The 27,533-nt window shown below is 44.7% G+C and overlaps 1 protein-coding gene across 4 annotated transcripts in view; it reads right to left on the minus strand.

Annotated features, from left to right (window-relative positions):
- PFKFB2 (6-phosphofructo-2-kinase/fructose-2,6-biphosphatase 2) overlaps positions 1-27,184 on the minus strand; it is a 28,899-nt gene extending 1,715 nt beyond the window's left edge. Inside the window, exons 1-15 of one of the 4 annotated variants that reach the window (XM_069459419.1) lie at positions 27,102-27,184; positions 25,970-26,080; positions 20,316-20,441; positions 19,706-19,802; positions 19,216-19,282; positions 19,005-19,079; positions 18,616-18,672; positions 17,622-17,746; positions 15,179-15,386; positions 14,609-14,755; positions 13,685-13,789; positions 12,801-12,930; positions 12,050-12,112; positions 11,722-11,786; positions 1,190-3,151 (exon numbers count right to left, since the gene is read on the minus strand). In XM_069459419.1, coding sequence (XP_069315520.1) covers positions 3,083-3,151; positions 11,722-11,786; positions 12,050-12,112; positions 12,801-12,930; positions 13,685-13,789; positions 14,609-14,755; positions 15,179-15,386; positions 17,622-17,746; positions 18,616-18,672; positions 19,005-19,079; positions 19,216-19,282; positions 19,706-19,802; positions 20,316-20,441; positions 25,970-26,060 — 1,425 coding nt within the window. In that variant the 5' untranslated portion in view covers positions 26,061-26,080; positions 27,102-27,184 and the 3' untranslated portion in view covers positions 1,190-3,082. Of the gene's footprint in view, positions 1-1,189; positions 3,152-6,572; positions 11,093-11,721; positions 11,787-12,049; positions 12,113-12,800; positions 12,931-13,684; positions 13,790-14,608; positions 14,756-15,178; positions 15,387-17,621; positions 17,747-18,615; positions 18,673-19,004; positions 19,080-19,215; positions 19,283-19,705; positions 19,803-20,315; positions 20,442-25,969; positions 26,081-27,101 lie in introns of those variants that run through there. The other 3 variants (XM_069459418.1, XM_069459417.1, XR_011231551.1) reach the window with 3 other exon arrangements.
- Between the last annotated feature and the right edge of the window lie 349 nt (positions 27,185-27,533).

The following is a 27,533-nucleotide window of genomic DNA, read 5'->3' on the forward strand; positions in this document are numbered from 1 at the left end:
CCCCCAAATATTCCACTTTGGCATAAAGATTATTTTAAGTTGGAGACACTTGAGATTCAATGATGCAGCGGGGAAAAAAAGCTTTCTTTGGCTTCTCTTATCTGACTAAAGGCAACAGCTTCTGGGAAATAAGGTTGCCATAAATTCCTCTTCAGGGCAGATCTACTCCTAGAGGGGAAAACTTGGGTAAAACTTATCCCAGATTCCTTCTCTGGGAGAATTTTATGGCCCTGAGAGAGACAGAAGGCACTCATACTTCTACAGACAAACATTATTAGAAACATTCTTATTTCCTGTTTGTCCTCCTGAAAACCCACTCATCTTTCCAAAAAGTCATCTGGTTTTCCTACAAGTGCCTTTCTCCTGCTCCGTGCACCTAGTAAGATGGTAAGCCCCAGATTCTAACCATCCCTTTCAGTTACTCATGGCTGAGTTTTCCCACATGTATTCACATTGCATCTGGAAATAAACTGTTTTTTCTCTCCTGTTAATCCGTCTTTTGTTAATTTAATCCACAGGTCCCAGTCACTGAATGTAAGAGAGGAAAGTTTTCTTCCTCCCAAATATTCCCACAACAAGCTGTTAACTCTAAGATAGGGTTCGTGCCTCGTTTGTGTTTCTGTTCCCTTCCACTGTGCCCCATATTGCAAAGCAGAGTTGTCCACTTAAATGAATAAAGGAAATCCAGAAATAAATCTTAAAAATACAGTCATCCAGAAATACAGTCTACAACAGCCCCCAAAATCCACACTTACCATTTATCATTTATTGTATACTGCCTTATTTTTTTCATATTTTATCTTTTCTCAATATGTAAATTTCTATCATGTAAGCACCTTCTAAAGTATGATTTTCAAAAAGTTAAAAACATGATACTCATGTAAATATAAACTGAATGTGTCAAAAATTATATTCGACTCATTGATCAATGAGGAACCATTAAAATGCTACAACTTGTTCAACAAAGAATTTGAGGAATAGAGATTTCAAACGTATTTTGGACAATGTTACTAATATTATGTACATATAATGTACCAAAAGTTATCTCCTTTTGTGTATGATCTTAAAAATTAATTGCATTTTTTAATTAAAAATAACTTTTATTACATTTGCTTATTACAAAAACAATGCATATTACTCACATATTTTAGCATGATTTTATTTATCCAGGAGATAAACGTTCAGCCAGAAAAATGGATCTCTTGGTTTATACTTATAATAAAAATCAATGAGGAAAAAAAGTATTCAAAAAACTTCACCATCCGTTAATATCGTTATTATCGTTTTACAGAAGACAGATATCCATATTCTGGAAATTTAACTTAAGGTAATACTATGACATTAGACTTAAAAGCTCAAGCTATCTAAATTTCTACCAAAACAACTGACAATATAAATTACATTACATTCTGATTAAATACATGCAAACGGTGATATGCAGACTTAGAAATGTCTTCCATGGACAGAATAAATAACTAAATAAAAATATTGTCTGATCATCAAGACAGTATATTTAGATGCAGAGAGAAACCCACATCACAAGAACAAAATCATTACAGTACAGCATGCTAGAAGCAGCCATGTGAAAATCACCTGCTACAGAGCAGGAAGGCGCCTTTGTCAAGGCAGCTTTGTGTGTATAAAATAAGCTCCTAGATGCTAGATGCTGAACTGCCTGCAGCCCAGCTCATCACTCTTAGGTTACAGAGTCTTGTATCACCCACAGTATAAAAGAACCATTTGGGGGAAGCTGCATGTCACTACTTTTTTTGCTACTCACCCTTTTGCCCAGCAAGCGGGCATTTGAGTGAAAAAGAAAAGAAAAATTTTTTAAAGCTAAAAATATATTATTCTTTTTTGCTTGCAAGATATAATATCCTTTGGGGATCCCCCACTCTCCTTCAGGAGTGGTGACATGTTAAAATCGCATTGACAGAGACATATTTGCACATTTGACGATCACTGATGTAGGGAAGAGTTGTCTGGTTTATCCGTAAGGGAAACCAAGTGACTAATGCACTGAGGCCTTGGTTGTCCCCGGCTCCCCCCAGGTTTTACACGAGAGACCAGTTGACCACAGCAGTGACAGCTAAGAGTCAGGCTTCAGAAGCCTGCTCCTCTTCAAGTTGCAGTCACGGCTTTCTTAGACACCACATCGTGGTGACAGATCCAGCGGAAGGGCATGTCTCCTTCCACCTGTTTTGAAACCAAAAAGACTCCCCGATAGAGTTGATCCCAAGGAGCCTTCTTTACTTCTTCATGGGATGTAAATGGTACCTTACTTTTCTCTCCAGTCCGTACTCCCAACCACTCAGGAGAATTAAGTCAGCCCAGTCTTCAGCTATGAGAAGCACATGCATCACGTAGGAAATGCAGTAGCTACAAAAGAGAACTTAGAAGGTGGGTACCCATTTAGGGGAGTCTTGCAGTCAGATCCTGTCCTGAAGGGCCTGGAACAAGAAAAACTTCTCTAAATGAAAAGGTTGCTATGGACACAGCTCTTCCATCACTGCAGAAGAGATGTTCCAGGGACTGAATTTCTCAGACACCCTCCATTCACCTGGTGATTAGTCCCTTGTTTCCAATGTGGCAGAAGGTGACTGCTAGCATATGTGTGTGGGACTGTAGCCTGCTCGCCTGGAATGGATGCAAGAGACCAGCCCTCACCGCGCAGAAAAGGCTTTCTGGAGTTCGGTCCTCTCACTTGGAAACTGAGAGGTGCATTTGCACTTTAGGCAAAGAATAGCCAACGGGGGATGTGGATAGTCATAGGTAGCATGTAAAATGCCTAAGCAGAAGGAGATTGGCCAACGTGGGCCAAACTCAGCAAAGAGATGATACAAACTAATCAGTTCAGGCTGTTAAATGTTTTGAGGCACAGGGATGTTAAGTTTTTCAATGTAACGGATATTCCCATTAGGCGTGAGGGGAGGAAGTGTGGTGATGTTTCTCCAGGCCTCATTTTGGTGGCCCCAAATGTCCAGTCCCAACTTAACTTCCTGTTCTAGCCTCTGTGGAGCTGACATCCCAAGCTTTTCAGCAGATCCCAGTCCCTCGGAGAGGTGTGGCCCGGGCCTCCACATCAACTGGAAAGCAATGTGAGGCCTGCCGCAGACGGGCGTCTGTGCATTGCCAGTTTGTTGTCTGCTGCCTAGGAGCCAGAGGGGAAGAGACACAAAGCCATTACACCACCACCAAAGGACCAACAAAGAAAGTAGAGCAGAATCCCTCCCCACTCCCAGTCCCCGGCCCCTCATCCCCACATCCCCACACACGCGTGAACAAACTGCTGTGCCTGCACACGCACGGGGCAGTCAGGGGAGTCAGGCAAATGCTAATGGCATAGTCACAGGCTTCCCTCCCTGAGAAGATGACCCTGTGACCACATTGGACCAGGTGCTCCTTTTAGACCTAGACCATAAGCTACAGACCCAAGATATGAAGCAGAAGCAGTCGGGGTCCCTCAGGGAAAAGGACAGTATGTAGGCTACATCAACCAAAAGACCATGCCAAAAAGTGACACTGTAGTCAGGGGCTACTTGGCTTCTGAGAAGAGTCCCTGCCATTGTAGACACCGCAGTTCATTCTGAAATCAGTCATCAGAGTAGACCAACTTCTTCCCATAAACTGGGATCTAAAGTTTTACCTTGTGAGAAATTCTTCCCCTGAGAACAGTGTTCCTACAACGTTAAGTGTGCATATGAATCACTTGGTGATCCTGTTAAAATGAAGATTCTGATTCAGTATGTCTGGGATGGGGCCTGAGATTCTGCATTTCTAATGAGCTCTTGGTCCTTGTTAGGGTAACAAGGAATAAGGCATGAGAATGGTGAAACAATCCCACCTGTATATCCCGTACCAGAAGTTAAATCCCATCGTATACCACTGGACATAATCTCTTTAGAAACAGGCAGGTCATATTTTAGGAGCAACATCCCACTAAATTCTAAAATCTCTCCAAAATTTTTCTTTATAATAGATAATATGAATTACATGTCGCTAATGGGAGTCACAGCATAGTGTGGTCAAATGTAATTTTTTTCTTAATTCTTATATAGGAGCCAACTACTAAAGTTCATGTGCTTTCCATAATGTCCTTCCCATCTTCCCCAGAAGGTGGTAGAAGAGAGCCATGCCCACACCACGGACTCCCAATTACACAGAGAACTTCCCTGCATCTTTATTATTGTGCAGTACCAGGCAAAGTTTTAAGGGTAGGGAGTGGGTGGGGAACAAAACCAAAAATACAAAACAAAAAACCCAGGAGCCTTCTGATAGGTTCAAGTTACTCAACAATTTTATTTACCCATTCTACACACACACACCCACACAAAAACACATTTTGAATACAGTTATACACACCTTAAGTGGATCTGAGTGGCATATTCTGTTATCAGAGTCATCAGATTAAATCAGAATGCTGCTAAAGACTTACGTCTCTACTTTCAACAGAGCTGTGCCTAGGAAATCTACAGTAGAACTCTAGTCCTAGGCTTCCCAATCCAGCCCATTCCCATTCAAGCCCGTGGTGCTCAGCCCCACTCCACCCCCCTCCCAATGGCACCGTTTGTGATCAGTCCTTTGCTTTTGCCAGAGCAAAACCATCACCATATCAGAATGAATTGATCTTGTTACTTCAACATAATAAAAAATGTACATAAGCAATTCAGATACAAAAACATTGAGCAGGTAAATCTTGGTCACAGATATCCAGGGAAAGAATTACTGGAAAGAATACTTTTGCCAACTCTTAAAATCCATTTTTGAATGCAAAATTTCCTTTGCATTTTTATTTATTAGATTAGGAGTAAAAGCCAAATGCATGGCAGACTAAAAACAGCAGCACTATCCAATGGAATGCTACATTCCATAACAGGGTAAGTTGAGGACACAGACAGTTCAGAAATGGATGGTGTAAGTGAAGTCCTGCCCCAAAGCCGGGGACTGGATGAGACGACTTCAAGTAGAGGTAACAACTTCAGGCTCCTAACCAGCATTCCCTTGGCTGAGTTCATAAAAGACTACACAAGTGATTACAACTTTTATCTTTAACAAAATGATGAGAATTTTGTCACTAAAGTACAAGAAGTGTCTATTAAAAGTCATAGTGTACAGAACTTCCCCATAAAGAAAATGTATGGAGTGCTTAGTACTTTTCTTTGTAAGACACATGCTATAGACAGAAAATTACAATAATGTGTATATACTACCAATCGGTACAGTCAGAAAACAGGTAGACTGTCAATGTATAGACCTTACTAGAGCCCGTCAGACAGCACCTAGATCCTGCTAGTTTATCAGTCAGTCAGCACACAGATCCTACTAGAGTCTGTCAGTCAGCACACAGATCCTACTAGAGTCTGTTGGTCAGTTAGCACACAGATCCTACTAGAGTCTGTTGGTCAGTCAGCACACAGATCCTACTAGAGTCTGTCAGTCAGAACATAGATCCTACTAGAGTCTGTCAGTCAGTCAGCACACAGATCCTACTAGAGTCTGTCAGTCAGCATACAGATCCTACTAGAGTCTGTCGGTCAGCACACAGATCCTACTAGAGTCTGTCGGTCAGCACACAGATCCTACTAGAGTCTGTCGGTCAGCACACAGATCCTACTAGAGTCTGTCGGTCAGCACACAGATCCTACTAGAGTCTGTCGGTCAGCACACAGATCCTACTAGAGTCTGTCAGTCAGTCAGCAAACAGATCCTACTAGAGTCTGTCAGTCAGTGAGCACACAGATCCTACTAGAGTCTGTCAGTCAGCATACAGATCCTACTAGAGTCTGTCAGTCAGCATACAGATCCTACTAGAGTCTGTCGGTCAGCACACAGATCCTACTAGAGTCTGTCGGTCAGCACACAAATCCTACTAGAGTCTGTCAGTCAGAACATAGATCCTACTAGAGTCTGTCAGTCAGTCAGCACACAGATCCTACTAGAGTCTGTCAGTCAGTGAGCACACAGATTCTACTAGAGTCTGTCAGTCAGTCAGCACACAGATCTTATTAGAGTCTGTCAGTCAGCACACAGACACTACTAGAGTCTGTCAGTCAACTAGCACACAGATTCTACTAGTCTTTCAGTCAGCACACAGATCCCACTAGAGTCTGTCAGTCAGCACACAGATCCCACTAGAGTCTGTCAGTCAGTCAGCACACAGATCCTACTAGAGTCTGTCAGTAAGCACACAGATCCCACCAGAGTCTGTCAGTCAGCACACAGATCCCACTAGAGTCTGTCAGTCAGTCAGCACACAGATCCCACTAGAGTCTGTCAGTCAGTCAGCACACAGATCCTATTAGTCTTTCAGTCAGCACACAGATCCTACTATAGTCTGTCAGTCAGCACACAGACACTACTAGAGTCTGTTAGTCAGAACACAGATCCTACTAGAGTCTGTCAGTCAGCCAGTACACAGATCCTATTACAGTCTTTTAGTCAGCACACAGATCCTACTATAGTCTGTCAGTCAGCCAGTACACAGATCCTATTACAGTCTTTCAGTCAGCACACAGATTCTACTGGAGTCTGTCTGTCAGTCAGCACACAGATCCTACTAGAGTCTGTCTGTCAGTCAGCACACAGATCCTACTAGAGTCTGTCAGTCAGCCAGCACACAGATCCTATTACAGTCTTTCAGTCAGCACACAGATTCTACTGGAGTCTGTCAGTCAGTCAGCACACAGATCCTACTAGAGTCTGTCAGTCAGTCAGCACACAGATCCTATAGACAGTCAGCATACAAATCCTACTAGTCTATCAGTCAGTAAGCGCAGAGACCTTACTAGAGTCTGTCAGTCAGCCAGCACAGACAGCCTACTAGAGACAGTCTTCTAAACAGTATAAGTCTAAATTCAACTTCCGGATACATTAAATCTTCTGATATGTGTGTTACCTTGAGGGGAAGTCAGAGTTCTACTTCTCAATGTTCAACCTGACTCAATTGTTATATATTTTTAAAATAAAAATATTTTAAAACACATATAAGTCAAAATATATACTAGAAAAGCTGGGTAAATCTATCAAATTTCTTGACACCAAACAGCATGGCTTCTGGGCTTGACAAAGACAATGGAATGTGCGTGAGACTACATAAACCAGATACAGTTCTTTCAATTACTAGACACTCTTTCCCTCGTCCATTGGCTATCCTAAGCACCAGTGAGTTTCTCAGATCTCCTACACATACACAAAAAACTGTAAAATGAATGTATTTCCAAACAGCTATAAGTTTCTTCAAAATGCCAGTGCCTCTAAAGATCAAATGTGGGTTGCAAAGAGGATTACCCAGATAATAACAAGGAATATTTAACCATTCCGTCTAGGAGTGCAAATGTACAGTATCCCTAACTCAAGAAACAAACAACCAACTAAAACCAGAAGCAATGATACAGGCTATATCCCTAGCACAATATGTGAGTTTTCTTATTCTACTTTCCAAATCAAGGTAAAACCATCCCTTTTACCAGAGCAATACAATAAGTAAGAGCTAAATTCCAATTTGGGGATTAGGAGATAGAACAGAAGCGGGTTCTCTAAGTCTGCTTTAGATTCTTCTTTCAAATCTGTCACGGACTTCCTCATTCAGTTTTGAAGCAAGAACAAGAAAACAGAATTGATAATAATTTTTCTTTCCCCATTTTATAGCAGTAGATTAAATGTTAATGTCTTCACCTATTTCTCCCATAACAAAACTTAAAGCCTCAGCAAAGGGTACTCTGAAGTCCATTTTGTCTTTGTAGGACTTGTGCTACAGACACGATCATAGTAATAATGTGTATATGCTACCAATACACATCCAAGTAACAGAAGGGGGAAGAAGGCCTAGAAAGGAAGGATAGGAAGTAAGACTGCTCTAAAATTTGGAGTAAGAGCTTTTTCCCATCGTATATTCTCCTGGCTTCTTTCTGTTAAACTTCTCTGAAAAGATCTTGACCTAAAAACTAAAGGAAGTGGAAAATCTTCCTTGTCAAATTCTAATTTCTCCTGTCCTATCTGAGAATAAGACGACCACCAAAGCTCCTCTTCTGGGGGACACAAACTAGCACAGGAGAGCAGTGAAATAATCAGCACGTTGGGAGGCAGAATGAACGTCCCAGTGACCTGTCTCTAATGCTGGGGTTTGTAACAGGTTAACACAATGCTAGTTTGTTGGAGAAGGCCACTCATGCTAAGAGTAGGTACAGTATAAATCCAAAGTCTTTAGATCAAAGTGCTCCCTCTTCTCATTCATTAGCTCTGAATTATTCTCACTTTGCAGCAGGAGAAAAGACTGAATGCCTATTTGGGCTACAGATGTCACCCTCTAAGCAAAGGTACACGAGGTGACCTTGTAAAAGTGCCACATACCTCCCAAACCACATTTCATTCTCGCAATGGTGGGGGCATCCCCACATGTCAACCCCTTTAGTATTATGGCCACAGGACAAGAGAAAAGTCAGGAGAAGAAATCTGTACACCACTGTGACGGTCAGCACTTCTAGACGCAGTGTGTTGTTCTTTTGCCAATGTTCGTGTTACAAATTACATGTCCTGTCTCTTAAAATAATCTTCTTCAGGGCAAGGACCTTTTCTTGTACTTCTGTGTGTTCTTCCCCCACCGCTGCCCCCACCAGCCCAAAGCCCCACAAACAAAGACACTAAGTACACATTAGGTAACATCTCAACAGAACAACAGGTTACTTTATGTCGTGGATGCAGTTTTGAGAAGAATCTAGGCCAAGCAGCCTTTGGAAACTGGCCATGGTATCGTACTTGCGACAGAGTAAAGGACTCAGGGTTGGGAGTCAGTTGTCTGTTGAGACAACCTTTATCATCCTACAGGTACTGTCCCAGTACCTCTCTCCAGGGTGCTTAAAATCCCCAGCTATTAGCCAAGGCCAATTATGTAATTCAGTGATGAGTTCCACGTCACCCTGCAATATAAAGGGTTAAAGATGGGACTAAAACCTAGAATAACCCTCAAAAACACAGCAGCCTGCCTTGGACGGTGTTACTTTATTTAATATTAAGATCTGCTCAAATATAATATAAACCTCCAAAGAACTGTCCTTTCAGAACCACGAGGAATTCAGAATTCCTAGGTTGATGCTTTGTCCCAGGAACTACTATTCCAGTGTTTTTCCACCCAACTTTCTAAGGTGGAATTCTTAACCTGGGTTACAAATCATCAGGGAAACTATTGAAACATACGCATGTCCAGACCCCATTCTCAGAGATTTTGTATCAATATTAAGCCTAAGGCGGACACAGGGCTGTTTATGTTTCAAAAGTTCTAAACGGGATTCTAAGGAACACTCTTGGATGAGAACCACAACAAAAGGTCTTCCATTACCAAACAAAAACAAAACAAAACAAAAATATCCTTGGAAAATAGCTAACTTGTTCTCACTGGTTATCTCTAAAAGACAAGCTGATAACTTTAAGGTGGGGAGACACCTCTCTTTTAAAAATATCATGAGAACTTTAAATTTGACTCTCAGAAAAATGTACATATATTCATAGATTTTCCATGCAAAATTGGGAGACAGAGTAAGCCATCATGGACTACCAAGGGGCTAAGAATTCGTTCTCTAAGCATGTCCTGCTTAACCCTACAAAGAAAACGAAACCACAGAAGTGAACAGATAATGAAAACCGTCAACAACTAGACATACGGTTCCAAAGACTCCTTTTATGAGACAGTTCCTCCTTTTGAACACAAGAATACTCCAATAGAGAGATTAAATTCACCATCAAGCTTTACCACATTTGGGGAAAAAAAATTGTCCATATAAAAAAAAAATTGCTCATATAGGAAAAATTTTGTTTTTAAACTTAAGGAGAGTGTGCTAAAAATTACTAGAAAATAAAAAGGAGCATTAGTGAACTCTTCTCTGCCTTTTTCCTTGAGCAATTCAAACATCAGTGGTGACTCCTGAACCTAACTCCATCCTGAACAGCCCCATAGGTCACTGGTTTTGGCAGGAAAGTTGCTTCGATTGACAGAGAACCTGGGAACAGACATGTCCTGCAAGAGTCCTGCAAGAGCTAGAGACCACCCTACTCTTCTGAACCCTACTCCACAGATACCAAAAGACCTACGCCTGGCTCTTCAAGTTGAAAACGCAAACCAAGATACTTCCCACATCCTCAGAGCCAGCTTCCCCCAAGGCATCGAAGACTCATGATTGTTTCTCAGGAAAGGAGGCAAAATTTCTCACCCTATGTCCACTTGCAAGCTCCCGATTATTCTGTGGATGTTCTGTAGCCTGGGCTGGCCTGGCAGGACCTGGCTGGAGAGGAAGGGAGAAGGAAAAAGAAAGACTCCCCCAGGCCAGATCCATTTAGGCCCACTGCAGAAAGCATCACCTGGGTCAGACTTCTCTCTTGCCAAGCACCCCCTTCCTTCCTAGACAGACACCACAATGCCACGCATTACACTGGACAGTCCGAAGGGGAGATGAAAGAGGGGGAAGAAAGCAGTCAAGTAAGCACTGTGAGGAAAACACACATGAAAGAGACAAAGGTGAAGAAAAATTGGGCTTTTGTGTACCCCTCCCACGCCCCACCACCACCATCACCACTTCACCAACACGAAGACATTAGGAGTTTAGACACCAGGGAACAGAGAGAAGAGCCAAGCGTATGGGGCATGCTTAGCCCCAGGGCAGTGTATCCTTTCCCTCTTCCTCCAGACTTGTCCTGAAAGATTCAACTTGCCAACTTGCCCCCAAGCAGGGAGATGTTTCAAACTGCAGACTAGCTCAAGTTGGTCTGCAAATACATGATCTCAGGTTCTGTGTCATGATTAATGGTGAGGTGTCGGAAGTGGGGGTTGGGGGAGGAAGTTAATGACTCCTTGGTTATTAGTGACAAGGGCAAGAGGCCCAGGCTGGAGGGAAACACACGGTTACACCACCGGAATGCCGACTTGGGTCTTCGGCTAGTCAGCCCCTTCTTGCATGTCCGGAGCACGGAGAGGGCTGAGGGGCTCGAGGGGCCAGCTCCCAACACTGTAATTTCTTGGACGCCTTATTGTATTCGAACTGGACAGAGGCGTAAAGCTGTTCCTTCTCATCCTTATAGGGGTTTGGTTCTTGGGGAAGTTGTTCTGATTGGAAATGGAGGGACACCACACAAATGAAAGCCAAGCCAAAAGCTCACTCGCATAGGTTAAATATCGCTTGTAACCACAACAGCCGCCCTCACTCCTGCTCCTCTGCACACAGGGTCTCCCGTGGGACAGGGGACATGGCCTGGTCTCCTAGCACCAGAGAGCTAAAAGGGCTGTAAGAGTGAGAAGCTCCTTGAGTATCAGATCCTAAAGCAGGAGAAAGACTCAAAGAAAGGAAGAGACTTATTGAAGATCACACTGATACCAGGGACAGGCCTAGGAACGAACCTAAGTCTCTTGACTTTATAGGCACCTCTGGACTCTGCTTTCTAAATGGAGACCTTCCTGGGGTAAGAATTTGCATTTCACTTCAACCAGACACTTTCCATATTTAATTGAATTTCTAGGAGCCAACTTTCAAGGTTAAGACTCATGAAAGGGGTATTAATTAAAAAATAATAATTCTAACATCTCTTCCTTTTGGAAGTAAGCAGACTACATAGGACTCGAGTTCTGGATCGGTTTCCCCTTTGTACATAAAAGAAATCCCAGTCTCTTGATGCTAAAGGTTCAAAGACTCAAGGTGGCAGGGAAACTGGCACGTTCCCTCGTGGGAAAATACTTACAGTTGGCTTGTCACGGTGCGTGTTCACAGCCTCCACGTTGAGTTTAATTGTTTCCACTTTGCACCCTGGGAAAACAGAGGGAAGAAACGAAGCCGTCAGGGAAAAAGTTCAAGAGAAAATTCCTTAGTTTCATGACGGGAAAGTATACCATAAAGGTATATATGTATTCCCAAATACATACATATATACATACATCTCTTTAAAAATGGAAGGCACCAATGGAACCTCCGTGGTATAAGTTGAACTTCTAGACAAACTTCAGAGAAAATTCAAATATCCTGACCTTCCTTGATCCCCACATTCTGCCAGCCCCAAAGCTCATAGTTACCGTAGGCCACAGGAGTAAGTTTGAAGATGGTATGAAGTGGGCATCTCAAATATGGTAGCTCATCTGAAAGCAGAAAGACCAGACAAGAGAGGTCTTAATATTAGGGACAAGGTCAAGTTAGTAGAAGACAGATTCTAAAGAGCTCATAACAAGTTTTTTTTATTCTGACCACTACCTAGAGTCGTACAGCTCCTCCTCTAAACATCAGTCAATTCTCACGACCAAAGAACCCCCACAAGCTTCTTAGTAGCTAAAGAGGGAAATAAGGCCATTTTCTATCCTTCCATGCAAGCAAAACACGAATAAGTGCTGTAGCCAGGGCCCATGGAAGGGGTCCACCTGGGTATAGCAAAAGCCAATGATGCTCGGCCACAAAAGCTTCCCAGCAGTTCAGGGAAATCAAAGGATGAAGAAGCTTCTAAGATACCACCTTCCTAGTAGTCAGAGTGACATGCTGGGAATATTCAGCCACTTTCCTGATGCTGCCAGGAGCGTCAGCTTGACGCTGGCCCTTTAGCCAGGCAGGATCAAGGAGCATCAGCAGCAGCCAACCGACGTTGGGGGTTTTTGCAGCAGCAGAGTGACTTTAGTAAGTAGCTGACCCCGTGGCTGCTGGGAGCCCCACACTGCTGCCTGAAGAATGTACTCTGAGTGGAAGAGGGGAAGGTCTGGTTGCCAAGGATCCTGGTGCCACCGTGAGTCCAGCCCTCTCCCTATGGATGTGTCCTCTAGCCCTTCCCTCAAACTGTACCTGCGCCTTTATCCAAGAAGTAGGCCAGGAGGCAGCGCATGACAGCCTGGTGGGAGATGACGAGGACATTGCCCTGACGTTCCAGCTCCATGATGACGGGCTCCAGCCGCTGCACCAGGTCCTGGTACGACTGTGCGGGGAAATGGGGCAGGCTGGCAGGGGGCCAGATGCAAGCTGGCAGCCAAGTCAGTGTCTGGGGCCCGGAGACAAGAGGCCACTTCTTCTTCCCCAGTGGGCTTTCCTCTGGACACTCAGTGACTTTATGTCACCTACGAACTGTCCCCAGCCCTGGTATCGCTTGACAATAATCAGATCTTTCAAGAGCAATATTCATACCAAGAAAACTATGGGTCAAGAAGAGAAAGTCTGAATTCAACCTGTGTTGGGTTTTTTTGTTCCCATAAATTAATACAGGCAGTATATAAGACAACAAGAGACTCCCAGGAGCTTCCTGCATCTCTGCCATTCTGTTTTATTTACCTTTGCTTTATACATCCCTACAGTATAAAGCCCCTTAGTCCAGGAAATAGCCTAAAACACTGAAGATGATAGGGCAATAATTCATATCCCATATATTTACTTGATGACTCCATTTGCTTATGTGGGGGTGGGATTAAGGAAACAGAATGAAAAATAGAAACTAAAAGATCGTGTTGATTCTACAATGTACTCAACATAAAGGAGGTCTTGTCACCCTTTTCCCCGGAGATCTTAACAAATTAATGAGGCACTTGGCTGCCTAAGCTGAACTGGACCCAATATGACTCAACGGTAAGAGGATAAACTATGTCTAGATCCCCCCAAATCACATTCAATTCTTCCCCCAAACCAAAGCTAAGCCCCAGCAAAGGGCCAGGCAGTCACTCTACGTGAGCGAGGCTCACCTCCCCACCAGGATACCGGTACAGATACTTGTCTTGATCTCGAAGAGCAAATTCTTCTGGATATTGCTTTTCTATCTCTGCGTAGGTCATCTCCTCACACACGCCCTGCAAAAAGCCACACTGGCTTAAAAGGTAAACTGATCCACACTAGCCCCATCCCCAATAAGGAAGATGACACTGAAAAATACTAGTTTCTCACTACGTGCCACACACTGTCCTGGGTCTTTTTGTGTATTATACCTGATTGTGGACCAGGGAGTCAAGGGGTGTCTGCGACTCTCAGGGTGAGGACCACCGCAGAGAGGAAGGCAGCTTCTCTAGCTCACCTGCCACTTTCTCCTGCTACTGTGGGGATCTTAAAGGCCAAGAAAAGGCAACAGGATAAAAGGAAGAGGAAGCAGGGAAGGAGGGAATCTGAAGGGACTGGAGACCTTGCAGAAGGAATAAAAGAATAGAGAGGAAGAAAAAGAAGTTTCTACTTTTGTGCTTAAAGACAGAGAAAACCAAGAAAAACTTTGGGAAGGACTTTTTCTGAATAGCTGCCCAAATGGTCTAAGCAGAAATTAAAGAAGTGGGTTGTTGGCTATTTCTTTTTCCCAGGCGACAAACATACAAAGAACAAAATGAGTCCTTGTTAGCCCCACTCTCCCCAGGTGCCAGAGTGGCTGGGTCAAAAATTGGTTTGGGTCCCATCATTGACACAAGAACTGAAGCAGGCAGGAAATCTCATCTGGGATGCAGTTTTCCTCCCTGAACGTCTATATTGGCCACAGATTCAGCTTCCCCAAAGTTTCTACTTTGTGTTTCTAGTTTCCTAGATAAAACTGCCCAAGTAGTGACTTCTCATAGTTCCTGCCTAAACACGAGACCCTTATTGGCTTTTGTCTTTTTTCTTTTTTTTGGCCTTCAGAGTTTCCAACTCACAGCATCAATCTCATTCAGAATCTTCCACTGCTCATAGGTCACCCCAAGAGACTCTGCAGTCTGGATAGTTCTCTTCAACTGGCTCGTCCACACTTTGAGGTCTGTTATCTCCTGTTCCTCCAGAAACTTCCTCAGAGCGTGGGAAAACTGGGGTTTGAAAATAAAAATTAAGAAAAGAAAGAAAACACACACACACGGACTAACTCAGGCTGAAACGGGCAATGTGTATAGCCACAGTCAAAATCCATAAGTGCTACAGTGCTGCACAGTTAATGTAAACCCATGATGAAATGAACTTTGACTGATGCACCCTCTACTGGGCTAAGAATACAAATCGTGCCCAATAAATATCTGATGGCTGAACAACTGCAGCAAAAATGGCTCCAAGTTATCCACACAGAGCTAGGAGCAGTGAGTAGGGAAACACCTTGAGTACTTGTGTGACTTTCTGAAACCACAGTCTAAGCCCAAATAGGATTTAAGAAGTAGTAAGGGGATAAAAGGGATGACCTCCACCATGCCCTTTTAACTCTAAGCCCAGGAAATCCAGCCTGCTGGCTAATTGCTCACCTGTTTTCCCCGCACCGAGAGGCCAGAGTCACCCCCAATCTTCCCCAAGAGATTGAACTCGCTCTCTCCGTGCCGGCACAGGTAAATGGTGCGAGGATGGACATGAATATTCATGAGGTAGTAGACTATCTTGCTCTGGATGTAGTCCTGGACTCTGTTGACTAAAAATCGCTGGCCCACATTTATCACCTTGATGAAAGAAAGATCCCTGGGACAGAGCAGGAAAAAAAAAAATTCCCTGGGTATAAAAATCTGATAATTGGATTAGGAGGGAAAAGGATTTCTATAGTGACTTGCAGGCTTATAGCCACTCTTCCTCCTCTCCTCTGTCATCCCCCCACCTAAATGGTAGGTGATGGATCACTCCTCAAATCCAAGATGAAGCACAGTTTCCTGAACTTCCTTCTAGTCAGTCCCTATCATCTCCTCAGTGTCTGTGCTGTGCCGTGCACTGTAGATAAATATGGCAAACAGAATTCAGGCTTCCCTCCACGGACTAAACTAGATAACATAAAGGTTTTGCTAAGCCTGAACTTGGTGTGAAGAATAGGCCCAGGCCGGGCACGGTGGCTCACGCCTGTAATCCTAGCACTCTGGGAGGCCAAGGCAGGTGGATCACTCGAGGTCAGGAGTTCAAGACCAGCCTGAGCAAGAGCGAGACCCCGTGTCTACAAAAAATAGAAAGAAATTATCTGGCCAACTAAAAATATATACAGAAAAAAAATTAGCCAGGCATGGTGGCACATCCCTGTAGTCCCAGCTACTCGGGAGGCTGAGGCAGGAGGATAGCTTGAGCCCAGGAGTTTGAGGTTGCTGTGAGCTAGGCTGACGCCATGGCACTCACTCTAGCCCGGGCAACAGAGTGAGACTCTGTCTCAAAAAAAAAAAAAAAAAAAAGAATAGGCCCATCCGAGACGATCCAGACCAGGCATATGGCGCCAGCAGCAACGCCGAGAGGGAAGAGGCAGCAGAACCACAGACAGGGACGTCAGCACACCCCCGCATCTAGCTAACTGAGCCCCACTCAAAGACACTTTCGGACACTGCTTGCTTTGTGACCATCACGGGCTTGTAAAAGTAATAAATACTCTTAAAAAATCAATCCAAAAAAAAAAAAAAAACAGAAAAAAAAGATAGAATGATGCAAATCACCCATCACCCTACTACAGGAGATAACATCTATGAACACATACATCATTTATAATGTTCTTCTAGAAATGTTTTTTTAGGTAGGACTTTGGGTTAACGGAAGGATATACTGTTATGCCACATAGAGAGTAGCGGTTTTTGACCTCTGTATGAAGAGGACACCTCCAAATATTAGTTTTCTGGGCAACCCACTTGAAGGAACTGAAAGGCTCAAAACATTAACCAACCCGCAGTTGAAGGAACTGAAAGACTCAACATTAAGCAACGCACGGCGGCAGCTTCAGTGTGCCCTGCACATCTGTCGCCACACCTGCTTGGCCGCAGGTCTGTGTCCTTATCTGAATACAGCTGTCAACTGCCCCGAAGGCACGCTCTTTCACAAGGCCACGCTCCCACAGAATACACTATCTTCCTTCAACACAGACTTGGTGTTTTGCCAGCTCATATACCCCACACACGACAAGTTAACACATATGCTATACCACATTGCCAATTGATGCTGCCATTGTAATGAAAGCATTGACCAGACGTTCCTCTGAGTCAGGCATGTTCCTGAGGGCTTTACTTACAACATATAGATATATATATATTATACTACATATAGTGTGTTATCTTAGGTTATAATGTTATGATATGTGCATGTATTAATATTAATATATGTAATATTATATAATATATAGAGAGTAAACTTTAAAAATTGATTAAAAACTGATGACACATCTCCATAGGGTGTCCTATAACACCCTAGTTCAGAACTACTGATCTGGAGCAGTTTTCCCATCCAAGAACTAACCAGGCCCAACTCTGCTTAGCTTCCGAGATCGGGTGAGATCGGGCACGTTCAAGGTGGTGTAGCCGTAAATTGGAGCAGTGGTTCTCAACCAGGGGTGATCTGGCCCCTCAAGGGACATTCGGTAATGTCTGGAAACATTTTTGGTTGTCACCCCTTGGAGGTGTTACCGGTACCTAGCAGGCAGAGGCCAGGGATGCTGCTAAACATCCTACAATGCACAGGACAACCCCACAACAAAGAATTACCCGGTTCAAAGTGCCAACAATGCTGAGATTGGGAAATCTTGCTCTAGAAAATAGAAAGAAAATACTGAAGGTAAAAAACACTTCAGTGTTCAAGATGCAACCCACATAAAAGCCACAAATCCATACCTTGTTTCTCTGGAATGATGTGAACATGATAGGTCTAGATTATCAGAAGGAAGTGAGGGGACAGAGAAAGGCTTTTTTCCCAGATGAGACCTTTGCCTCAGGCCCTTCAAACCACAGCCTTGCACCTTACTTGTCATAGTTGTCTGGGTCAAGGGGTCGGTAGGTGACTTTGTAGCACTCGATTCTCTTCAGGAAGTCCTCCATCACATTCTCTCGGTTCCGCTCAGGGTAGTCAGGGCTCGACACCTTTACTTCCTGAAACCACAGGGCTAGTAAGGGCCCAGGCAGAGGTCTGCCCCAAATAGCCCTCCTACAAATAGCCACTGCTAAAAAAAGAAAAAGAAGTTCATAAAAGTAGCCTTTCACTGGAATGCTGGCACACCCCACTCACTGAGCCCCCCCCCCCCCATCTCCTGTGACCCGGGCAACCAAGAAAGTAAAGACAACTGGGAGTCATGTGTCTGCCCTTGGCTGAGGGACAGAAGCAGTCACACAGCTGAAGCTGGTCCTGGGCCCCAATCCCTTTATGCACTTTACTGGGAACACAGAATGGGCTCTAGTTTCTCCCCATTGCCACTCAGAATAGGGTGTGAGACCCCAATGCCTGAATTAGGGCCAGAAGCCTCTTCCCCAGATGATCCCAAGTTCCTACACTGCTGGGAGGGCACCACCAGGAGACCATGCACAGATATCTACTTGGCAGAACAGAGCACAACCCATCCAGTGGGGACTGTCTTATGCCGTGACCCTACAAGGCATGAGGAACTCAATGCATAAAACACTGACTAGAATACTGGATGACTGCTGGGCAGATGACCTTCCCGTAAGTCAATCCTGACAGATAATGAAAAGTCTGATCTATTTTAATATCTAGATCTCATTATCCACATAATACCCAGAACACAGGGTCAGGATTCCTAGGGTCTAAGACCATTCAACAGCTAATTTCCGAAGCCTCGGTTTCCTCTCCCAAGGAAAGAATGGCAGAGACAGAAAAGATCCCCCTGTGATGTTAAACATGTCTATTTTTCTCTCTCATTATCTAGAACACCCCCTACCACACACAAACATACAGAGAGGGCACAAAAGGTGAAGAGGAGGTGGTATGTAAGGGTGTCACCCACCAGGATATTGGCAGCAATGACATCAGGATCATCACAGACAGATTCCACAAAGAATACCTGGCCATAGAGACAAGGCAGTGATAAACAAGTCAAACGTGCCAGCTACTCATTAAGAGCACATGCTCACCTACCCCACCCAGCCACATCTCCCAGGATTTTCTTCATGAAAGTGGCCTTCAAGGCCTTCTCACGTTGCTCTTATCACCTCCCCTGGGCCTCAAACATACAGGCTAAAGGTCTGAGAAAGGGCCTGAAAGGAAACACTCAAGGATGAGGAGAATCAGATATCCAATCCCATCCTTACCCACCACAGATCCACTGGAATTAGCCCCCTTCCTATCCCCCCACCTCCACTCATCCCTTTTCCTCCAGTGCAGAGTCAGTCCTACCTTGAAGGAATTCTCCTTGGCAAAGTTCAAAATCATGTCCCTCCTCTCCCGGGTGGTATTGGTGGCATCAAACACCTGGGAAGAAAGTACACAAGGGAAGTGAGTAGGGACGGAGAAGTGGAACCCTACCAAGGCAGACCCAAGGTGGACTGAGTAGCCAGGCTGCCGGAAGGGCAGGAACCAAGTGAGGAAAGAAGCAGGTAAGGCTCACCGCGATCTGCCCGTTCTCCTCAGTGAGATACGCCTTGACATCCTTCAGCGCCACCAGAGCACACTGTCTGCAAAGAGAGCAAAGGAAACCAGCAAGAAGAGCTAAGTGCAAAGATAGCCAGAGACACAGACAGTTGGGCTGCTATAGGATGGATGTGCCTTCCCATTTAGTTTTCCACTGGTCAAAATTTTTCCCTAACTGGATCTTTCAACTTTCCTATTGAGGTTTTTACACTATCCAGTATCTTTGTTCTGCCCCTGCCCCAATGCATAGATCTCATTCCTCTATAGGCTCAGTCTACAAGCACACAGGCATCACCCTGAGCCCTGTTCTTTACCCACCAAGGCCCAAGGTGATCTGCCCATCAGGTAACTTCCACTTAAAATCCCCACAAGATATTTACTGAGAGGAAACCAAAGCCCTGTCCTGTCCAGTCTCGTGATGAACAAGAAAGAGTTGACCTGGGGGTCAGGCCTTGAACAAGACTCACTTGCGGATCTTCATGGCCTCCTTGTTGTCATGCCGAAAGAAGTCGTAGGACTTATAGGACTTGACTGCTTCACGCCGATACACCCCAAGGTTAAACACTGCAGAAGACATGCAAATCCTTCAGCAGTAAAATATGATGGCTTCACCAAATGGAACTTCTTGGCCTAATGTCACAGTGGCCAAGGGGATGAACAAAAGCACCACGGTGGGTTGGGAATAATACCAGATTAAGAGTCGAAAGAGTTGGGTTCAAGTCCTGACTTTCTAGACCTTCAGCTGAGTTTCAATTTCCTCCACTACTCTGTCTATTTCACAGAGACATTGATAGGGTTAGATTAGATGATGCACATGCAAGGGCTTTGAAAACGTAAAGCCCTATACTCACTTAATTCTTAATACTTATCAAAGGCAATCCCTCAAATCAAGGCCAATCCACCCAGGCCAAGAGGAGACAAGTCCAGGAACAGGGAATAAATCCAGGAAACCAGAAAGAAATCACTATTTCTGCCAGAAGCACCCCATGGCCTTGATGCCAGGAAGAATAAATCTCCCAGAGGCCTGTGAGGCCCAGGAACTAAGATTTCCCTTCCCGAGGAATGACCTACACCTACCTTTGGTGGGCACTCCAATCCAGTTGAGGTAGCGTGTTAGTTTCTTGGATACATAGGTTTTACCCCGGGCTGGCAAACCAATCATGACGATGAGAGTCGGGGAATTGGTCATATAGGAGGCCCATGCTAGAAGGAAATGAAACAAAATAGAACTAAACGACTAGGGGCCTAGTAAGTTTATGCAGCGGACTAGGACCTTCACAGTCATAATCTTATTTAATCCTCATAAACCTGTGAGGAAAAGGTCCAGGAAGAGTGGGAAGGCAAATAAGGAAATATCAGACAGACCCTCCTGAAATAGAGTTAAAGGTTGTACAGACTTCCAAAAAGTACCCAAACCAACACATGTCTTTCCCACACGTCTGAGGTCTTCACAGAGGTACCCGAGGTGGAAAGAGAAGGAAAAGTGGCAAGGATTAGAAAGCAAGTAATCATGTCACCTCCTTAACATGAGAATGCTTAGTAACATGAGAATGATCTAGCTGGGAAGGAAGGTCTTGTGACTGGAGATTCTACCAGTGCAGAACTGAGCGGGCTCCTCTCATAGGTCCAACAGAGTTTCTATCTTGAAGATCCCACCCATTCCTTCAAGGCAGCAGGCAAGAATTAGAGTGCCCATTGCAAAAAGAGCCTTGCCTCAAGCTGTTCTGGCCTTTGCACTTGGGCTATGAGCGCCTTCTTAAGCCAGAATTTCTAAACCAATAGTGAGATTTGGTAGGCAAAGCCTACCTGTTCCAAGTTCTGAATAAATCCCAGGAAGCTTTATGGTAGAGCTAGCCCAGCCTGCCTCAATGGCCCAGATAAAAGCCAGACACTTGAGATGCATGACTAGTCACTGGTCTACCCTTCCTTAGTCAATTATTAATAACTTCTTTCAGGAATATTCATTTACTGAAATAAGTTTCACTGGCCAAGTGGAGCAAACTAGATGTTCAGAGGTCAGGTGACTTATCTAAGGACACATGATGAGTCAAGGGGAGAGCTGGCACTGGAATCCAGATCTTGTGCTTCCTTGGCAGCTTTTCTCCACAAAAAGAAGCTCATTCTCAGCTTGTTCACAGGGACTAGCTCATCCCCGCCCATCCTGCCACAGGGACAGGGACCTGCACTGCTGCCACCACTTTCCTGGGGGCAAGACCCTAACTGAGGATGATCTGGGAGGGCTCAGACTCCGCCAGCTGCGATGAGGGAAGTCCCTGCCCAGGATGGGAAAGGGAAAGAAACACCTCCACCTTCCACTTCCCAGCATTGCTTTCTAGAAGGCGCCCTGCTAGTTGCGGCTGCTTCTCTGCCCTGGGACAAGGTGGCCCTGTAAGGCTAAGAAACAATTCAGTAAAATGGAGGCACTTCGATAGGAAATTCATCTTTCATCTTTTGAGAAAGAAATGTAAAAAGATCTCACTGGAGAAGTAGGCAGAGGGACCCAGGTAGAGAACAACCATCGGAAGGAAGGGAGTTTCCTAGGTAGGAGCTCCTCCAAGGTAGGTAATGGAGCAACATAAGTGATTTTCATCTCTGTCCAAATAGGGAGTACAAGGCAAGCAAGCTGCCCTGCAGCCTCAGCTAGTATTAATCCCAGATCACTGACCCCTAATAGGCAAATATACTCCACACGGGATCAGCTGCCTCAGGTTTAGGTAGTAAAATCCCCTGAGTCTTCACTTTCTCCAGCTCAGCTCAGCACTGCAGTCTTCTCAATCTCCCACGACTCGGCTCATTACCTGCACTGCCAGGCCTGCTTTGTCCACACTTCCAGCCCATTAGGCACTTTCCCCAAAGGCCCTATAAAGCTTAAATGAACTGATACTTGGGAGCTGCTCTGAAGGCAACTAGTGAACCAGCTGTTCTGTGTTTACCAAACTGGACAGAAAATGCTAAGAACAAGAGAAAACCCCAGCCACGGGGACACCACATGAGCCCTCCTGCTCCACACCTCCCACCTCTGCCCTGAGCACACCCACACACACCTGCTGCAACCCTGGTTTCTCAATTTCCAGAGTACAAAACTAAACTACACTTCCTATCTCAAATTGCCACATTGGCAAAACTAGGAACAGTCTGTCCTGCCTATTAAAAAAACAAAACCACCTGCTGCTGCCACCATCTTAATTTGAATGGTAGATATTTCATGCTGGTTAATTTCAGAGACAATGTACCCTACCTTTGACATATAATGGAAAACCATTTCAACCTCAAAATTCCTTTCTATCTTCTTCACACGAGGTTTAACTCATTTTCTCAATCTTAAACTCATTTTCCCTTCCTAAAGTTGGCTAGATGAAATGAGGACTTGATAACTTCTCTTGTATAAACAGAAAAACTCAAGCCCAGAGAAGTTAAGAGTTTTGCCCGTAGCCTTGCACAATAGAAAGTCAAGGTCAGGGCTCTGACCAGACTCCTGGTCTCATGACTGCCCAATTCAGTCCCAACTGCCAGCTCTTGTGCCTCAAATCTGCACATGACAAAGGGACCCCCACGGTAAACCCAACAATGTTCTCCATCCTAATTCTGAAGGATGGTCTAGGAGAGCAATGATTCCCAGCCTTTTCATGACAAAAGTTGTCTTCTATTATTTGTTCTACATAAGCCCAATGTTTTGAAATGTGCTGCCCATAAAGCATGTTTCATTGGTGATATCTTATTTTTATTCATTAGAAGTCATAAAAACTGCTGTTTGACAGGCATGAAATAACCAAGTTCATATAACTGCAGCCAAACGCTAAGAAAGCTGATGTTTTAGTTAACCAGTGCAGCTATAGTTGCAAATGCCCAATTTCCATTAAGTATTTGAAATATTGAAAACAGCTTACAACACAGAAGTTCTTAGGAGAGCAAATTAGTAACACTGATCAACGTTTCCAACATGTCCATCTTCTATCCTATTATTTCTGGAGGAAGAGTTGCTGGCACAAACGTGCACAGGAAGATGTGTAAGGATGCTCACTGCAGCATTCTTTGTGATGGTGAAAAACTGGAAGTGATTTAAATGTTCATCGGTGGAAAACTGGCATATCCATACAATGCAGTACGAGGTAAATCTGGATTTACCAACGTGAAAAGGATGTCCACAATATAGTCAGTTTTTAAAGAAAGGAAATGGCAGCAGGACAGAATATGCACAGTATGAACTTATTTTCATTAATGGGACACATCAGTGTAAGACGTCTAAAAGAATCAAACTTAGCAGAGGCAGGAGAGATTGTGGGAGATTCTTTTACTTTTCACTTTCTTTCCTTCTGTATTGTTTGAATTTTTCATGAACATGTTTTGTTTTTGTATTTAGGGAAAGGTAGAATAGGCATTTGTCTGCTCTGTATCTACACAAGATATCAAAGAAATTAAAAAAAAAAAAGCATATAGGGCCCCCCCCATTCCTGCTTTCGTAGAGCCCTGAAACCAGTCATCTGAGCACCTTAAAGTCACCTCAGTCAGCACCCCTCTTCACCCCATCCCTGGAGCAGGTGAAGTCCCAGTAATGCTCCTTTGGGGTTTTGGTTTCCTAAAGTCACATTCTGCAGCTCTGAAGTCCTCAAGCCCAGTCACTTGCCAAAGTCAAAGTTAGCCAACACAGGTGTAATTAGCAGCAAGGGAATAAAGGTTAAGCTATTAATAAAGCAACGGCTGGTGTGAACACGAAGCAGCCAGGCGAGCCTGCTCCAAAATACAGGTACATAGCAGAGCAAAAGGAAATAGACTAACGTATTCTCAGAACCGTATTCTCTCCTTTGACTATGGCTACAACAGTCTCACAACTGAGAAGGGAGTAGGGAAAATAAATCACGGTGGCTTTAGGACAACCCAGAGGCCTCCAGCAGAGCAGGGGAAGGGGCGGAGAAGCTGTTTGGAGAAGAAGCTAGAGCTTGGAAAGGAGAAATTAGAGCCCGAGTAGGAATTGAGTCTAGAACACAGGAAAGAGACCAGGGATCTTGCTTTCTTGACTAATCAGAAACCCACAAGGCAGAAAAACTGCAGGAGGAGTTAGAAAGGCAGGTAGGAGAGATTCCTAATGTGGAGAATAAAGCAGAGCTAGGAAGACCGACACGGTACGGTATTATGCAGAGTCAGAGACTCCCACAATCATCAGCGCTGCCCGCCAGCCCTGGCTCTCTGATTTCTTTCGGACCAAGCATCCTAATAACACAAGTGTATTCCCCTTTAAGAGGTACATCCCAGATCTGGGTAACAATATTGTCAAACAAGAAGAGAAAACATTCTTTACTGAAAAAATAACTCTTCACAGGACTTTTTAAAATAGTGAGCTCCCAGTACAGCATTTATATATGTTTCAGAAATAAATACAACATGCAGATTGAGTCACCTGTGAAAAATAACATACGTTAGCTATATGCCCAACACTCTTCTAAGTGCTTTCCTATATTTACTCATTTAATCCTCCTATCATTTCTTGGGGGAAATACTAATAGTATCCCCACTCTAAAAAGGAGTAAACTGAGGCATGAGAGGATGAGCAACTTGTTTAAAGGCACATAGCTAGGAAGTAGTAAGGCCAGGATTCAAGTCCAGGCAGTCTAACTCCAGAGGCTGCACTCAAACATCATGTTATACTAGTTGTCTCTCATGGAGTATTTCACCCTTAGTACTTGGCTTCTTGCCCTGGCAGAGAAAGAAGACCCTAACTGTAGAGGTGTGCCAATGCCAGTACCACATCCAAACCAGCTGCTTCTGTCCAGCAGGCCTCATGCGTGCTAGGTGAAGGGAGATTATCATCATTAATCATGAAACTGACAAGGGCATGACATCAAGGTCGAGGCTCTGGGGAAAGCTTTGAACATGAGACTATTCCTGGTCTCACACTGGTTGGCTGTTTCCACCTGCTGATATATATAACTGCTCAAGTGAGAAGAACTGACTGATAGGATCCCAAAGGAAAGGTGCAATCCGGAACCAGGGGCAAGAGTTAGCATTCCTTGAAATTCCCCAAAACATCTGGGGAACCAGCATCCCAGTCCTTTTGGGAAGCTATGCAACCTATAACGATGCTTAGGAATGCATGCTTCACTTCCCTGCAAGCCCTCCTGTCTCTGTCTAAAAGACTGGCATGGAAATGCTCATGTGAAAGCTGTCCTCAAAGGAATGAACCTGCTGGGAAAATAGTTTGCAAAGTGCAAAGGCTAAACCTCTGGTAAGGTGCCCAGACACTGTGAGAAGTCAAGTGCCAGGGTTCATTCCCCCTGAGGTCTGCAGGAATGATGCCAAGCAGCACTGTCTCCTACCTGCAATTTCTGTAATAAACAGCAGCCTCCCAAAATGGACTACCAACAGATAAAGAGAAACTGGTAACATTTCCAGCCCAAGTAACTCCTGTACCCTGCAAATCTGTTTTACTCACTGCGTGCACAGTGCATGTTCTAACTTTTATCAGCAAGCCAGTGTGCAGGAGATAGAGATTCAAGTAAAGAAAGCAGTATAAGAAACTGCTGGGCTACACCAGCACTTTAACTCCAAGGACAGATATTTCACTAAGTCTACTTGTTTCAGACAGGAAATTCCACCCTGGAGACTTTGTTTTCTATTCCCATGTCAAAGAATTATTTCTCACTCCCACCAAGCAGCAGAGTCTAGGATTGCAACTATATTCCCAAAATAAAATCCTGCGAGTGTGCTAGCAGCCCCTCCTCTTTCCCAGGACTCACAACATTTCTTCTCTGACGTTCGAAGACTTGAGGTTTTGGTTTGATAGCTGTTGTTGTTCTGTTCTGAGGAAGATGCAGGATTTCTAGACATGGCAGCTCTTCAAAAGATGTCTAAAAGAGAAAAAAAGATTGTAAGGAAGGGAAGGAAGGAGATATCCCTCAAAACACTCAGTGCAGAGGCTCCCTGTGGTATAAGTGAAAGAACCCTGGGCCAGGAGTCAAGTCCAGCCCCTCTTTCTTCTTTCTCCCAGCTAACAGCTACTTCCATGGCTCTATTTCCTTACCTATGGAGGTGCAACAGTACCTTACACTTATATGCTGACTTAGGAGTTCACATTCACAGAAATTATTATCTCCTTCAGTCCTTCCAATAATCTTGTAATAAGGCAGATTTTGCTACCATTATTTCTCCCCATTTTACACAATAGAAAACTGAGGTTAATCGAATTAAATGGCCTGTTCAAGTTCTTTCACGATCTCAAATTCTAGTTTTAGGAATCTGGGCCCAGTACTGGCAGCAGTTGGGGTGGCGTGGGTTATGAATAGATCAAAGTTCACTATCAAGGAAGTAATTACAATCCAACTCAGTCTTGAAAAAAAATGAGAGAAGTGGGAAAATCTCAAACATGCTCCCTTAAGTAAAAACTGTTAACTGGACCCTGAAATAGCCCTAGCACGTCACCATTTCTCCTCTGGTGTTCTCATTCTCAACCCCTGCTCCGCACCCTCTCCCCAATTACCACCTGGGACTCAGTCTGAAGAAGGAACATTGGAGTACAGAGGTGGTAAATGACTTCCTCAAGGTCACCTGCAGAATAAGGGGTAAGTCCTGATTCGACCTAGGGTGGGAGAGCCTCCAGCTCACTCAAATTCAGACAACGGGCTCGTGAAGACGGAAGGTCCTATTGCTTCTAATACCTTGCGCTGTTCCTCCACAGACCACACAAATCCTCCAACCCAAACACCAGCTGCGGCTCCCGGGCTCAGAACGTCCGCACTCCCTGCAATGCCCGGGGGATCAGCACTTCCCGAAAGAGCGAGGCATCATCGCCCCGCACCTCATCCGGATGCACGCAGCCCCCCTGAACCCGCCCGCTCAGCCCCTTCCAGGCGCTGCGCAGCTGTCGCTCACCCTACGATCTCTCCTAAGACCCCCTCCCAGCAGCGGCCCCGGCGCTTCCCACGTAACGCAGCAGACAGGACCCGACAGATTGTGGCCGGGGGCCCTACACTCCAGTCGCCCGCAAATCACGTGCTCCTGCCTGGCTCCACCCACCCGGGCGTCGGTCCTCACCTGGAGAGAATCGTCGACCAATCGAGCGCCCGCAGGACCCAGGGGGCGGGGCTCAAGGCGGAATTGCTGACACTGGCTCCTGAAGGAGGATGGAGCTGTGAAGGAGAACCAGCGCAAGCTCCCAAGTTTCCCAGCCCTGTGGAGGTTGGTTGCATTGTTGCTTGGTAACTGATAGAGCTGGGGGCGGGGTTAATAGAAAGCCTTCCCTCCTCTTTACTCTCGCGAGAGTGGATTACCAAGTAGACGTCTTGAGAGAGTGTAACCTTTTGA

Source organism: Eulemur rufifrons, chromosome 27 (genome assembly GCF_041146395.1).
Source record: "Eulemur rufifrons isolate Redbay chromosome 27, OSU_ERuf_1, whole genome shotgun sequence".
Lineage (NCBI taxonomy): Eukaryota > Metazoa > Chordata > Mammalia > Primates > Lemuridae > Eulemur > Eulemur rufifrons.